This window comes from Leptidea sinapis, chromosome 3 (genome assembly GCF_905404315.1).
Source record: "Leptidea sinapis chromosome 3, ilLepSina1.1, whole genome shotgun sequence".
NCBI lineage: Eukaryota > Metazoa > Arthropoda > Insecta > Lepidoptera > Pieridae > Leptidea > Leptidea sinapis.
In genome coordinates this window covers 191,185-207,389 of record NC_066267.1, presented here as the reverse complement: position 1 = coordinate 207,389, position 16,205 = coordinate 191,185, and the positions used below count along the sequence as shown (strand labels likewise).

The following is a 16,205-nucleotide window of genomic DNA, read 5'->3' as shown; positions in this document are numbered from 1 at the left end:
TTTTTGAATTTGAATTTGTTCATAAAATTTTGTTTTTCAAATTTTATTTGTGTATTAATCCTAGAAGTGAGGGTTATCACTTTAAAAACGTAACATATCATTACATAAACTTTACGCATAAACAAAGGTACTTGGGATAGAAAGTTCCAAACACATATAGATTGTGTACAAATCATAATTTGTAAACACTTTAATGTTAGGAGCACGTGCCTGATACTTTTAAATGTTCGCCTAGTGCAGGGGTGCTCAGACTTGAACTGCTGGCGATCTACCTCAAACTTGCTAGACTACGATCGATCGACTCTGAGAGGCTTTAAGTATGTGTGATGAAGGATTGTTGTCTACGTAGAGTATCACGATGACATAGATATTAGTTTTGGCTACAATAATATGCATTTTTTAGTCAAGGTAAGTGAAGGTCTTCTCTAAAATATCAATGAAAAAACTCATAATTATTCAAAATTGCGAGTTTATTGATTCTTATAAAACAAACGCATTCTAGTATCTAAAGTTCTAAACATAATGTACGGTGATGGTACGTAATTACTAATTTCCGATTTTAGTGACGTAAAACAAAATCTGTGAATAGTTCTATATCGGATTTTTTTCTCGAGATCGACTCAAAAAGCACACGCCAGCGCCCTGTCGATTGCGACCGACCGTTTGAGCACCCCTGGCCTAGTGTATGGCGATACTAAAATTATCCACTCCCAACGAATCGTCTAATTGAACCTATTACGTTACATCATAAATCCATGATTTCGTAACTGGCTCACATTTAGCCTCCAGCACAATCATATTATTTATTTTTTTTATTTATAATGTCGTATCTGGCTCACCTCTCGGTCCTTGTTCCCGTACGTGATGCCGAGGTTGGGCATCGCGCGCAGAATCGCCACCAGCGACTGTATCGTGTTGCTGTACACCACGGGCCGGTACTGCTTGAAGTCCTCATTTGTGAAGCCGCTCTCGTGAATAATTCTGAGGGCGAATTACACACGTTTATATCCTCATACAACCATAATGGATTTATGAATAAACTAGCCGTTCCCGCCCGCTTCGCTGGGCGAATTTTAAAAGGAATGAACGTTGGAATTGGAAAAATAAGTAGCCATAAATCATCTAAGCCATATAGCCGAATGGTGAGTGACCCAGACTACTAAGCTATAGTTTACGGGTTCGAATCCCGGTAGGTGCAATCATTTATATAAATTAATAAATTACAAATATTTATTTATTACAACAAAATATATAATATCAGTGTTGGGGTCTCTTTTTAAGCAAAGAGTTGCCTGTAGGAGGAGGCTCCGCTCTTCCATAGCAAAAACATAATAATTAGATGTAACAATAAACAAGTTGACCTTAACATAAATATAATTAATTGACTAAGGGAAAGAAAACTACAAACAATAATAACACTAAAATAAATAAAAATTGATTTATTTGTAATCTAAACTTAATGTGCTGTGTGTGTGTGTGTGTGTGTGTATGTATGTACATGAACGTGTGTGTGATTGTATGTATTGGTGACTGTGTGTTAGTTTGAAAGAAAACTTAAAGATTTAACCCCTTATTCATAATAGTCTGCTAACTTAAAGCATTGCTAATTCTCACTCCGTCTTCTTCTATTGACCTAAATCAGAATGAGAAAAAACACTCCTAAGCGGCTGTTTAAAGTTAGCGGACCATTATGAATAAGGGGGTTAGTAAGTAAGTAGAAGTATAGTAAGTATTATATGATAAATATGGATGTTTGTTGCCGAGTCATGGACGTTTATATGTATTCATGTCGGTATGTTTAAGTAAGTATATCGTATTAAATATATCGTCGTCTTGCACCCATAGTCGAGGCTATGCCTAGTTTGGGGCATGACACACACAATATGGATCCTTTACAATTCTTTTTGATGTACTTGATACTAACTACCGCTTATGGCGCATGAAATAAATGGCGCTCTGCGAGAGAAGAAGCGCCGTAAGAAACTCTCCCAGCATTCTTTTTTTGCGCACTTATTAATGAAATATACAATATTGTACTGTCATTGCTATTACTATAAAATAATCATAATCTAGTCCTAGGCTGTTTGATCACTTATATATTCACCTGTGGAGTAGCAGAATTTACGACAGAGCCATTTTTTAATAAGACATTTAAATGTATTTATAGATAATGCCTGACCAGTTATTCTTAAAGCTATTATGTATCTTATGAATATATAGTTATAGGCTGTAACTACTATATGACTATACTGTAATTTATAGCACCTACCTATTTGATTAAGTGAATTGCAAGTTTTTAATAAAATACTCTTTGAAGAGTTCACACGCATAAATTATAATTTGTAGCTGTTTTATTGTAAAAATGAAACGTGTAATACTTGAAAACCTTTGTAATTTACAAAATTCAAAACTCTTGGTGATTGAACAATCAAACTCCAATATCGAATTCCACCTTCGCACGACACGCCACTAGTTAGGATATTATCCCCACCATCTGGATGTGTGGCGGTCCTCCACAGTGCGGTTTTCAAGGAGCTTTCTTCCTCGTACTGTGGAATCAGCTTCCTTGTGCGGTTTTTCCGGGACGAAACGACATGGGTACCTTCAATAAAAGCGCGTACACCTTCCTTAAAGGCCGGCAACGCTCTTGTGATTCCTCTGGTGTTGCAAGAGAATGTGGGCGGCGGTGATCACTTAACACCAGGTGACCCGTACGCTCGTTTGTCCTCCTATTGCATAAAAAAAAACATTCGACTAGAGCTAGACAATGCTAAATCGTAGACTCGAACGTTGACTTTAGATATGCATATGTTGACTTAGATGATATTCGAATATCGAATGGTATCCTAACGCGCGTGTCGAATGTGCCTACAGAATCTGCATTCCAATACGTCAGCCTTCTTTTCCAAATCCGTACAATACAGATTAAAGATCAAGCTAAAAATAACAACACGTCACCTCATAGATGGTTTAGAAAAATTGCCCTCCGCAGATCGGTTATTGAAATGCCAAAGGCAGGAAATTGACTACAACATCAAAAGCTCGGCTTGCCAATTTAGAACTGCGTTTGAATATAGAAATTGGGTGCATGAGTTTTTTAAATCACTGCATTCTCTTTTTGCACATGACGCGTTGCTAGTATGCACAAGCACAAGAAAATTGATTTTGTTGCCATCAACGCGGCCAACTTTCCTTTAATTGCGAAAAAGTAGAGTAGTTACCATCTCAATTATCCTGATAAAATTATCTCGGTTTGTTACTTGGTTTTAAAATCAATGCTTATACTGCGCAGCAATGATGTTGCGATCATCTAACAGATGCGACTGTGTGAAATGTATATTTAACAGTCGCCGTAGAGGCTCCAAGAAAAAAAAGCGGCCAAGTGCGAGTCGGACTCGTCGATAAACGGTTCCGTAGCAGCAAGTAACATAATATAAAATATATTTTAGTTGAGTTGAGAATTTATATTTGAGCTGATTGAATGAAAGGTACTAGAACTCGCTCAAACCAATTTTGAGTGAAAGTTTGAAAGTGTCTCTCGCGCAAACTATTCAGTTAAGAAAAAAATAATATTAGAAACATCAATATCATTTTGAAGACCTTTACCCCACACGTATGGGTTTGATGAAAAAAAAATTGTGTGAAAGTCTTAATGCGGTTCAGAACATACATCTACTTACCAAGTTTTAGCAGTATAGTTCCTATAGTTCCGGAAATAAGTGGCTGTGACGTACGGACGGACAGACAGACAGACATGCCGAATCTACACTGGTTCAGTTTTTTGCCATTTGGCTACGGAACCGAAAAAATCGCAAACATAGCCGCCCAAAGAAGTCCTGGAGGAATACAGTTCGGGATGAAAATGTACCGTAGGTGCTCTTTGTGTAAGCTAAGGGAGATGCGATCATAAGTCAATTAAAGGCCTATTCAAACATGAGCGGTATTCGTTCACTCTAGGTAGAGGTAATATCGCGTGGGTTTCTCCCAGGTTCAAGTTCCGTGGCTAGAGCGGAATATTTCGGTGTTGTCTGTTAAAAGGCATAAAAGGCATTTATTTTCTCAAAATTGATTCCTTTAGAATGTTTTTTGATAATTTCTTATACTACTAGATACTACTACCGCTTCGGAAATAAATGGCGCTCTGAGAGAGAAGAAGCGGCGCAAGAAACTCTCCCAGCATTCTTTTTTTTGCGCTCTTTTCAATAAAAATATACAATATTGTACAGTCATTTCTATAGCTATAAAATAATCACAATCTAGTCCCAGGCTGTCCGATCATTTAGATATTCAGCAGTGGAGTAATAGGATTTACGACAGAGCCATTTTTTTTATAAAACATTTAAATTTATTTATAGATAATGCCTGAACATAAATAATAAATAAAATTCTTTATTAGTTTTAACAACAGATACTTGAACAGTGGCTGGGACTTTATTGTAGAAGTGTATACATTTACCCTTAAAGCTATTATGTATCTTATGAAGCCTACTAGAATTAGTTACAAGCAATCCCTTATTTCTAGTGTTATAATAATGAAAATCACTATTAAGAGCAAAAAGGTGACGAATTTTGTGAACATATATTAAATTTTCATAAATGTACTGACAATAAACTGTCATATTTATTTCTTTAAATTTTTCTTTGAGAGATTGTCTATAAACAAGCTGATATATAGCACGAACAGCTCTCTTTTGCAGTGCAAACACTATATCAATGTCAGCAGCATGACCCCATAGTAATATACCGTACGTCATGATGCTGTGAAAATAACTAAAGTACACTAATCTAGCGGTCGCAACATTCGTGTACTCTCTAATCTTTCTAACTGCATATGCCGCAGAGCTGAGTCTATCTGCTAGATGGGTAATATGTGGACCCCACTGAAGCTTTTTATCTAACGTGATACCCAAGAAGACCGTAGTGTCCACAAGTTCCAATCTCTGGTCATTTATAAGTACGTTGGTTTGTACCTCCGCTGTGTTTGGTGTAATGAACCGTAAACACTTTGTTTTATTACTGTTTAAGTGCAGATTATTCGTCTCAAACCAACGCACTATCTTTGAGAGTGCATTGCTTACCTCGTCATCAATATCCGCACGTCGCTTCACTTTAAAAATAAGTGAAGTATCATCAGCAAACAATACAATCTCATGGCTATCATCTACCACAAACGGTAGATCGTTAATATATATAAGAAACAAGAAAGGACCGAGAATAGAACCCTGTGGAACACCTATTCCCACAGGTTTACCCGAAGACCGTTTGCCATTTACATCGACTATCTGAACTCTTTCGCTTAAATATGATTTTAACAGATTTAGGGCTCTATTTTTCACTCCATAATGCTTTAGTTTTAGGAGCAAAGTTTCATGGTGGACGCAGTCAAATGCTTTTGACAAATCACAAAAAATGCCCAATGCATCATGTGACTCTTCCCAGGCGTCAAAGATGTGCTCAATGAGTCTAGTACCCGCATTAATTGTTGATAAGCCCCTAGTGAAACCTAACTGATTTTTGTTCATTAATTTACAAAAATGCATTTGTAGCTGTTGAAGCAAAAATTTTACTAAAAACAGGCAGCACTGAAATAGGTCTGAAATTAGCAGGGTCAAAAGAACTGCCCGATTTAAACAAAGGTATAACTTTGCTGTATTTCATGAGGTCAGGGAACACACCCTCATCTATGCATTCATTAAATATTATTGCTAATTCAGGTGCTATAATGTCAAGTATGTATTTAACAATATTAGTCGAATGGCCCATAGGTCTTTTGTATTTTTTAGGTTAATTAATTTGAAGATTTTTATTATATCGCTACCTGTAACATACTTAAATTTCAAGTCAGTAGAAGATACTGGTACGTGTAATTTAAGCATATCATATGCTGCTTTTGGCGAAGAGTTAAGGCATTTGGTCGTGACAATCGGGATTTCGGAGAAGTATTTATTAAATTCATTTGCAATTTCTATTTCCGAATTTATAACGCGATTATTAATATTTAAACAGATAGAGGTGTTACGGCAATTCGATCTACCAGTTTCATTGGTAATTACACTCCAAGTCGCTTTTACTTTATTATTACTGTTTTTAATTTTATCTGCAATGAAACGTGTTTTCGCTTCATGACAAACTATTTTAAAGAGCTTGGAGTATTTTTTTACATATATTTTAAATTCTTCACTATTATTGTAATGTTTCTCATAATAAAGGTCATATAAGCGTTTACGACTTTTGTGGATACCCATTGTTGCCCAATCATTAAAACTATGTTTGTTGTTTACTGTCACCGTTACTGGAGTAAAAATCCTGTCAAATTCCTCACAGAAGGAATTGAAGACTAAGTTGTAGTGAAAATTAGCAGTTTCGCCACAGTGTAAAAATGGTATTGTATTTACCAAATTATTTCTAAACCTCTCAAGACGGCTACCCGTAACTGTTATAATCGTCACCTTTTTTGGTCTGACATTGTCCAATCTTGTATTTAGTTTTATAAGTTGCCCACTATGGTCGGACTGAAGATTATTAATTATGGGTTTACTAGTAATAGTAACATCTGTAAAAATATTATCTAAACAGGTTGCTGTTGTAGAAGTCATTCTAGTAGGTTCCCAAAATACATTGAACAAATTAAAACTTTGAAATAAATTTATAAGGCTAGTACAATTGGCCGAAGGTTCAAGCAAGTTTCTATTAAAATCTCCACACACTATAATTGACTTGCTAGTTTTGCTAAATTTTGATAGTACCTCCTCCATTCTATGTAGGAATTGTTCATATGATGCAGTGGGGGGGCGGTATACACTTACAATAATAAATTGCTCTAGTTCTATACAAGCTATCTCAATTAGTTGTTCTATAGAGAGATTAACAATATCTCTTCTATTTTTACATTTTAATCTATTATTAATAGTAATTAGGGAACCTCCATGTATTGCCCTACTTCTACAAAACGAACTGACTACTTTATGTTCTCTAAAACTTAACTGGAGCTGATGACTCTTACACCAATGTTCTGTAATACATAATATATCTATATTACAGCAGCTCAAAAACAGTTCAATTTCTAATTCCTTACTTGAGATACCTTGTATATTTTGGTGAACAATATTTATGAGCTTTATATTATGATTATCTATAGCAGTAACATTTATATTTGGTGAATGTTGCCTATTTTGTATGATATTGCAAGAGTTGTCCTCCCTTGTCAAATAACTTAATTTAAATTAATTGAAGAAAAATCTTCATTGTTATATTTTTGTACATTAGTACTAATACATTCCCCAATAGGGGCTTGTATGTCGATTATTTTACAATTTTGCCCAATAGAGGCATGTTTATTAAATAATACTACAGAGGAAGTAGTTTGTTGACTAAGACTATAAGCTACTAAAGTAGCCAGCTGTCGCTTAACTCTAAATGGTAGGTATAGGTTACCATTGGTTATTTTCAGTTTATAATTAATGAATTTATTTGTGTCAAATAAAATTAAATTTTCATTGTTGTGGAATGTCGCATTATACAAAGTTGTATTTAATTTAAATATTTTTCTATTTTGCTCCTGTGTCAAATCCGAGGAGTATGGGAATGTACACATCATCACTTTAGATTTTGTGTTATTGGAAATATTAATTAATTTTTCTATATTTTTAATTAGGTCCTTATTTTCTAATATTATGAGAGTTATTACCAAACATTTACCTATGATCGTTTTTTCTTTTAGATTTATTTTTGGTATGGAATTTATGAGGTTATTGAAAGTTATATTGGGTTTACATATATTTATCAACTCACAATTCTTTGCAACTGCATTATTTAATAAAGGTCCAAACCCTTGGCCAATTTTGTCTGAAAATAATATAAACCTACTTGATGCACTTGTATCCATACTTTGACTAGTTTTTAATGGGGATACACTTAGGTCTTGATAATTTTCTAATGAATGTTTATTAGTTGTGCTGGAGCAGTGGCACATATTATTATTATTATTATTGTTTATAAAGGATTCAAAGCGTTCCATGTTTTCATTGCCTAATTTAATTAAGCAATCAGCCTGCTTTATATGTTCTGATATTTGCTCCTGCGCTGAATTATATTTTTGAGTAATGTTTTGCAACATTGTTTCTAGAGAAGATATTTTATTATTTAATATATTTGTATCAATTTTATGTATTGCATGGGACTCTGTTAATTCTTTATTATATTTTTGTAATTTTTTCAGCAACTCTTGGTTTTTTGACCTAATTTTGCACAATTTTTGGCCTAGGAATTGGTTATTAAGGAGTTTGCTACTTTTTGCTATAAACCTTTTGATTTTTAAATATTTCTTTATCTTTTTATGAGAATTTGTTGTAATATAATTCTTAATATTAGTGGAGCTTTCATTTGTTAAATCTACAGTTACCATGATTTGTTTTTGAAGCAATTCAGACTCAAGTATCTTTATTCGACTTAAAGTCCATTCATATTCAGAACTACATTTGTCAAATGAATTAATGATTTTATGTAAGCTGTCCCTTTCTAAGGTTAAATCTAAACATTTTTGGTGCATGTCTGCCAGCTCGGACTTAAGAGAAGAGTGTGTTTTAAATACTTTTTGGATCTCCAATTCACACTCTTCCCATTCATTTAAAAGTGTTTGACAAAGATCCTTTGACTTCTTTAGCTCCTTAGCAGCACAGCTCAGCTTGTTTTCCATTTCTTTCATGGTAGCCTTCCGGGTTTGCATAGTGAGACTTGAAGTCTTGGGAACTTGTAGGCAGTAGTTAAGTAACTGTCAAAATATAAAGCTATGTATAATCTTGTTATAATAGTGTGTGAGAAGAGGATACAGGTTTACAGAATCTAGAAATTAACTCTAAAAGTGCAGAACACAATGGTTTACTATGATTAATTGCCAATTAGATTAGTTACTATATTTTTCCTTGCTATTATTAGTATGTATAGTGTAAGAAGGATGATGGTGAATAATGTATGCGGCAGTTGATGTTGTGGTCTTCAGCTCAGCTTCCACGTTTTCGTCAAGTTGAGAGAGACAAACAGGGCCAATGTAGTGAGTATGAACGTAACTCACAACTGTGAGTAGTGTAAAAGTGTTATAAATTGTATATAGCTACGAAACGAACAACGCACTACAACACTAACAACTATTAGTTGTAAGTAAATAGAACAAAAGACTTCCCTCGTTTTTGTTGTTTGAATTTTGTAATATGACAGTTGGGCCGGTACAACTAAGTTAGTATTCCATTATCTTCTTGAGATTATTGCGATATTCCACACTTATTTTATATAATTTATTACTTTAATGTACACAATAGCAAATCAAGATTTATTGATTTCCAATATTTCTAATTATTTAAAATAAAATTAAAATCAGCTGTTAATTTTACGTCTCAGTGCCAGGGTTGCCAACCTAGCATGTTGATGTCGTGGATCCAAATTATTTTCTTACCGGGTGGCTCAAATAAAGCTAATAAAAGTAAAACATCCTCTTCATCGCTGTCAATCATCTGCTAAATTTAGATGCTAGGTAGAAAATACAACGTGCTTGGCGTGCATATTCTTTTGCTACACAGAAATTGCCGGCAAAAACTTCTCACCTTCTTGAGCGAAACTCGATAACCGCACGGTAATGCGGGTAGGCGGAAGTATTCATAAATTATAAAAAGAAATAGATCATCATAAAACCTGAACATCAAATAACTGAAGGTATACTTAAAAATGAAACAGACAGAACTACGATGAATAATATACGTCGGGTGGCTCGTTAATTAAGAGTGTTGTACAAAGGGATAAGAGACGCTCTGTTAAGCAGAGTTTTTAAGTTACTTGAATTTATAAAACGTCACTTTTAGTATCTTTTTAATATTACATAATTAGATAGAAAGCCCTCATATTTTATTCATACTAATATTATTGTAAACCCGAAAGTAACTCTGTCTGTAATGTACCTCCTGCACGGCTACACTATTATAATGAAATTCCCTCTAATATATTGTGACTTTGGAATGTTTCATTGCGAAAAGTTGCATGCTAGAGCCTCATGAATAGACAGTATGTGGTATTTATAGCGCTCTATGGCAATGCTCGTGTATTTTATGATTCCACCAAAAACCAAGAAGAATTTATAATAGCTACATTATTTTTGATTAGGACTCTGCATAATATATGAATATCACCAATACATTATTATTCGGAGAGAGTGCAGAGCTTCTACCCATTAGCCAATATAGGCATTTACACTTAAAGTTCACTTGGTCTCTTTCCATCTTTACGTGATTATGCCATGTTAAGCGTCTCTCCACGTGGAATTCTAGTTATTTTACACTGTCTAAGGCAAATTGCTGTTACTTAAGCAAACCAGAGGACAGTTTTCTTTCCTAAGAGTGAAGGTTGCGTTACAAGTTCTGTTTTTGTAGCCAGTCTGAAGGGGCGTCCAGAATTTCTCGTGTTTTTCACATATGTCAAAAAAGCAATATCATCTAAATACGTGTCAAAAGTAAAGCATGTGAGATAGGCAGATCTAATGTGTAGATACTGAACAACACTGGTCCAAGCACGATCCTTAGCTCACAACAGTTTCAAAAAGGTGCAAGGAATCTTGACCTGAACTAGCTTAATTTAATACTCTACCAAAAGAATAAGACTCTTAGCTGTGAAACACTGGGTGTGGTAGATTCATAATAAAATTGCAAAGCAAGGTTGCTTACGTACCATACTTTGCCAATGGCCGCTGATTAGCTTTTTTTTCCCTCGTAGCATTGTATAACAGAATACTAAACGCGATGTTCTTGTTCAATGGTTGAGTGTGCCTTACGAAGGCTAAACTGATGATCTGGGACACTACCGTTCTCATTCTTAACAGTTTTTAGTATTTTGAGAAAACTTCTAACTCCTTTCCCATAACTTTGAAGAGGTCTAGAAAAGGTTTATTGATCTGTATGAGGCTAATTCGTGGTGGGAAGCTTTCCGTCTTTATGAATCAATGCTTTGAGACCTTCGCAGTTTTGGGTAAGAGACTATAAAGGTCGTATTTAAAAGTTGCTAATGGATGCCGATGTTTAATCCAGTCACATCAGCAATTTTCTTTATAATTACTTAGTTTAATTTTACTTATTATTATTGGATTACGGTTTGCAATATAACAAAGCGAAAACTATAATTATGGTTTTCAGACCAGGTATAGGTCAGTGCTTCCCAGGTGTTCCTAGACCCTTCAGTCATAGTATATTTATAGTAGACGACGCCGACACAATATGACGCATAGTGTCTTGTTGAAACTACTTTTGTTTTCCGTAGGGAAGGCAAAACTGATATGATGTTATGTACCTACTTTTACTTTATTGCTTACTATTTTTTTTAAAGCGGTTAGTTCTGATTTTTACCCACACCTTTTCCGAGTCCTTTGCACGCAAATATAATTAATGTCAGTTAGTTATTCGCCGGGCGTTATACCGCAGCTACCGTTCGTTTGCGCCTCGTTTGGTAATTAAAGAGAGCCCGTCGACCGCATTACCGAGCACTCCGCCATCTTATAACCACCTCTGAAGTTTACCAGTTTCATCCATCAGTGATCGCTAGTGACCCTGAGATCGATACCAGAGCATCCAGAGTACACATCAAGAGTATCCTCCTTTTCAACCATTAAAAGATTCACATTTTTAACAGACTTCAAAAAGGAGGAGGTGATCAATTCGATCGGTATTTTTTTTAATGTATGTACACCGATTACTCTGAGATTTATTATCCGATTTCCGTAATTCTTCTTTTGTTTGATGCGAAATAGATGCCATTTGGTCCCATAAAAATTATACATAGTTTGGCCCCGTAGTTCTCATTTTATGAACATTTATATGAAAATTTTGGTGTACCTAGATGACATAATTGTTTTCTGTTTACGGCTTTTATTTGGAGTTTTCATTCAGGGTGATTATATGTTATTATTAACTGACACTAAAACGTACTAAATAAAATGACTTAAAACCTAACAATAGGTAACACATATAAATAATAGTATTTTATTAATATTAAAGGTTTGAATGAGAGGTGTATTAAATTAAATTTTTAGTTATTTCATACTTTTCAGTTTTTGAAGTCGGTTTTAAAAAAAATATACTACTTACATATTTTTTTCTTCGAAGTTATTATATAGTAAGTTATATTTAAAACCACCTCCAACCGCACCGCATCAATAATATAATTAGTATAATGTAGGTATATGCATATTATATAATATTATAATCACGATAAAATATTTTGACGTGCAAATTTTGTCCATTGTACTTTATTTAACTAGCTACTTCTCCTACATATAGGTATCATCCTAATGTTATATTACGTATAGAATTTAATAAGGAATAATTAGTTGACTATATAAAGTCTAATGGCCTTTTTTGTCCAAATGCTAATTAAATTTAAAAGTTAAAAATGATTAAATAAAGTGTGACGGATTCCGACTTGTCATAATATTTTTCTCTTGGTGTTACGTTATCTATAGGTATGTATATAAATTAAGTTTTCTCGTAGCAACGAGATATTCTTAAGGTATGTAAATGGTTGAACATAAACAATACGTAAGTATTTAAACTTATCACAGCAAGTGTTCCTATTTTTGAGTTATAGTTTTTTCCTTTCAGCGAAGGATATTTTTCGGGAAAAGGAAGTCCAAGGATCAAATCAAATTATTTTTTATTTGGAGGACTCTGTAAGCATTGAACCTATAGAGCTGATTCTGGTCTGAAATTGTAACAATTTAAGTCTAATTTAAGAATGCGGGTGGATTTAAAAAAGAGAGTTATTGAAATGCCAAAAGCATGCAATGAACTAATATCAAAAACTCAAATTGCCAAAATATAAATTGGCCGTTAATCAGCGTATCGCCTATGTAATACATTTTAAGAGCACGGACTAGTAAAAAAGAAGGACTCCGCGCCGTGATATTAGCAAGCACCTTTATGCTAGTGTGTGTGCGGTTACGGGGTATACCAGATACACAATTTTTTCTCCCTTAAATAATCATATATCCAAGTATTGTTTTTAAACATTTTCACAACGCACGACGGCATTTTTAAAATATTTTATTGCGACGCAAACTGATCTGCCTGTATTAGTGTAAGTGTATATTTACAAGTTTACCGGCTTGTTTTGGTGCCTCACTGTTATGTAAGGTGACACGGAATCCTTCTTATTTTACTCGTCCGTGTTTAAGAGATGAGTCTTGTAAAAATGCTATGGCCACATAATAGGGCTGCGACACTTGAATTGTGGAAGCTTACGTGCACTTAATGTTGTGTGGAGCACTCTTAACTTTACGCATGAACTTCAATGCTTATCTTCAACCGCAAGCACTATTCGGACGATAAGGTGCAAGTTCCAAGCAGAAGTGCTTTAGACAGCAAAAAAAAAAACAATTACTTACATCCCTAAAACACAGTACAACCCTATCGTACTTCAAATAGAAATCTGTTACCTCATCATCTACACCGACCAGTGAGAGGCTCCTTTGCACAGGATGCCGGCCAGATTATGGGTACCACAACGGCGCCTATTTCTGCCGTGAAGCAGTGATGTGTAAGCATTATTGTGTTTCGATCGGAAGGGCGCCGTAGCTATTGAAATTACTGGGCAAATGAGACAACATCTTATGTCTCAAGATGACGAGCGCAATTGTAGTACCACTCAGAATTTTTGGGTTTCTCAAGAATCCTGAGCGGCACTTTATTGTAATGGGCTGGGTGTATCAATTAAAATTAGCTGAACGTCCTGCACGTCACGTCCCTGTCATAAAAAAAACCGATCCTCTCAGTTCAATTGACAGCGATATCTTAAGATTGAATCACCAATATCGTAGTATTACACATTATTAGGCGAGATTCGTAAAGCACAAGAGAGCCATGCCGGGCGAGGACAATAGGGCTGCGTCACTCGAGAGGGCGGAGGGTCTAACGTGCAGCTGCTCACGTGCCTCGTTACAGCAATCAAGCTGTTGCGCGGAGCACTTCACCTCACCTCGCGCTAATAATGCGGCGACTGTTTCAAATAGCTCGTACTTTCAAACTCATCACACTCTTGTGCTGCTATTTTACGTTGCAGCTTATTTAAGTCTGTGTAATTAACACGAACATGTTATGAAAACATTTTTAATGTCCAGTAATGGCAAAAATATTATTGTATAATATAGAGTACCTGGACGATCTCTCGACGCTCGGATTTTTAAGTAGGTACAAAACTTGAACAAAATATAAATAATAGGACATCTGGATTCAAACCGGGTCTTCTGCTTTCCGGATCACCCAATGTCGCATCTGAGCTATTATAGTCTTGTATATACTGGCGAAATTTACCTTTGCATTCTAATGTTATTGTAGCAGTTTCTCATTAAAACACGGATAAAACTTATTTATTTTTGATTTTTCGCCCCCGAACTACCGACTACCTATAGGTATGTAGTATATATACTAAATTTCATTAAAATCGTTGGAGCCGTTTGTAATATATATATATATATATATATATATATATATATATATATATATATTTACAAACGGTTATACATATATATTATATATATTTATATACAAGAATTGCTCGTTTAAAGATATAAGATTTTATTTTTTGTCGGTATTATAGAAACCGAAGAACCTCGGGATTTTCTCTCGTGTAACTCGGATCTATTCAATGTTTTTTTTTTTAAATAATTATGCTTTCATCTTACTTCACGCGAAACTCTGATGGAATTCTAATAATATATCTTTATGGAAATTTGATTCACGTCAATGCACGTTCCTATGCAACGTGAGTCTCACCTAAGTGCCCATTTTACCGCACGTTCCGTTGCACGGTGAGTAATTTATAACAGGCTTCCTAAATAGAATTTTTTGCAATTGAGTTGAAAAAATAATTAGGTAGCAAATGTTACGTTCCCCATAATATCTTTTCTTCGAACAATCGATTTTAGCAGAAAAAGTACGTTTACATTGACCCAACAATCACCAGCTTCTAGTTATCGCTTAACAAACAATCGTGTTGACAAACGCAAATATTAGCCTTAAGCGTGTGACTACGTGTCTGCTTAATCAAAAAAAAATATTACATTTAGCATGAAATTTTGGTACTTTATTTGCTTCTAAGGCTAGGAGTAGGAGGAGAAATAAAAAGATAAAAAATAAATTTGGCGACCTCGATGTTGGATTAAAATAAAATTTAAAACCAAAACTTTAAAACTAGATCTGTTCGATCATTAAAATCTCTGATGAAATGATGATCTGAGTTCAAACCGGTGCGAGCCTGATTGGTTTTTATCTTTAGATAAATAAAATATTTTATATAAAATTATATGAATACAATTATTATGAATATTATTACTTAATAATTCTTTTACTATTTTGGCACAAATAATATAATGGTTTTAGAAATCATAAATATATAATTACATTACATAGATAGTAAATCTTATCAATAGATTTATTTATTGACGACCCATATAGCCGAATGGTTAGTGACTCTGACTACTAAGCTTGAGGTCCCGGGTTCTAATCCCGGTAGGTGCAATCATTAATATGATGAATATACTTTATATATTGAATATAATGTTTGTTTCCGAGTCATGGATGTTTATATGTATTTATGTATGTTTATGTAAGTATATTTTATTAAATATATCGTTGTCCTGTACCCATAGTACAGGCTATGCCTAGTTTGGAGCAAGATAATTTGTGTTAAAGTGTGTCAATATTATATTATTATTATATTTAAGATTATTATTGGTATAATTATTTTATTTATTGGGGTTTTAATTGGTGTTGCTTTTTTAACTTATTAGGGCGGTTGTTTATGACTAGATCAGTTCACAGAAGCCTTTCAAAAAGCCTAACACCTGAATACCTGAAGATAGTAAGTAATAATAACACTCTTAGCTGCGATCTTCTAAATTTTGGAGTGCCATATCGCTCTACTGCATTTATTTTCAAAGTTGGGGCGATCCCAGCATTGAGAGTCAAATCATCGCCGCTGACGCGTTTCTCTGACACTGATTGAGTGATACTGAGAAGTTGTTCGTAATAATATGTCATATGGACCACATAGGACGTCAAAAGAAAGAGTGTGACTACCTTCTGAACTGTCTTCTCAACCCAGGAATGTGAATCTTGCCAACAACATACGCGCTTGCTCATCCATCACTTTGACTTAAGAGGAAATATTAGCCGAGA

General features: G+C 34.5%; 1 protein-coding gene across 2 annotated transcripts in view; it reads right to left on the bottom strand.

Annotated features, from left to right (window-relative positions):
* Positions 1-16,205, bottom strand: part of LOC126979447 (guanine nucleotide-binding protein G(o) subunit alpha) — a 79,967-nt gene that overhangs the window by 51,502 nt on the left and 12,260 nt on the right. For both annotated transcript variants that reach the window (XM_050828761.1, XM_050828760.1), the window contains exon 3: positions 840-981. In XM_050828761.1, the coding sequence (XP_050684718.1) occupies positions 840-981 (142 nt within the window). The remainder of the gene's footprint in view (positions 1-839; positions 982-16,205) is intronic.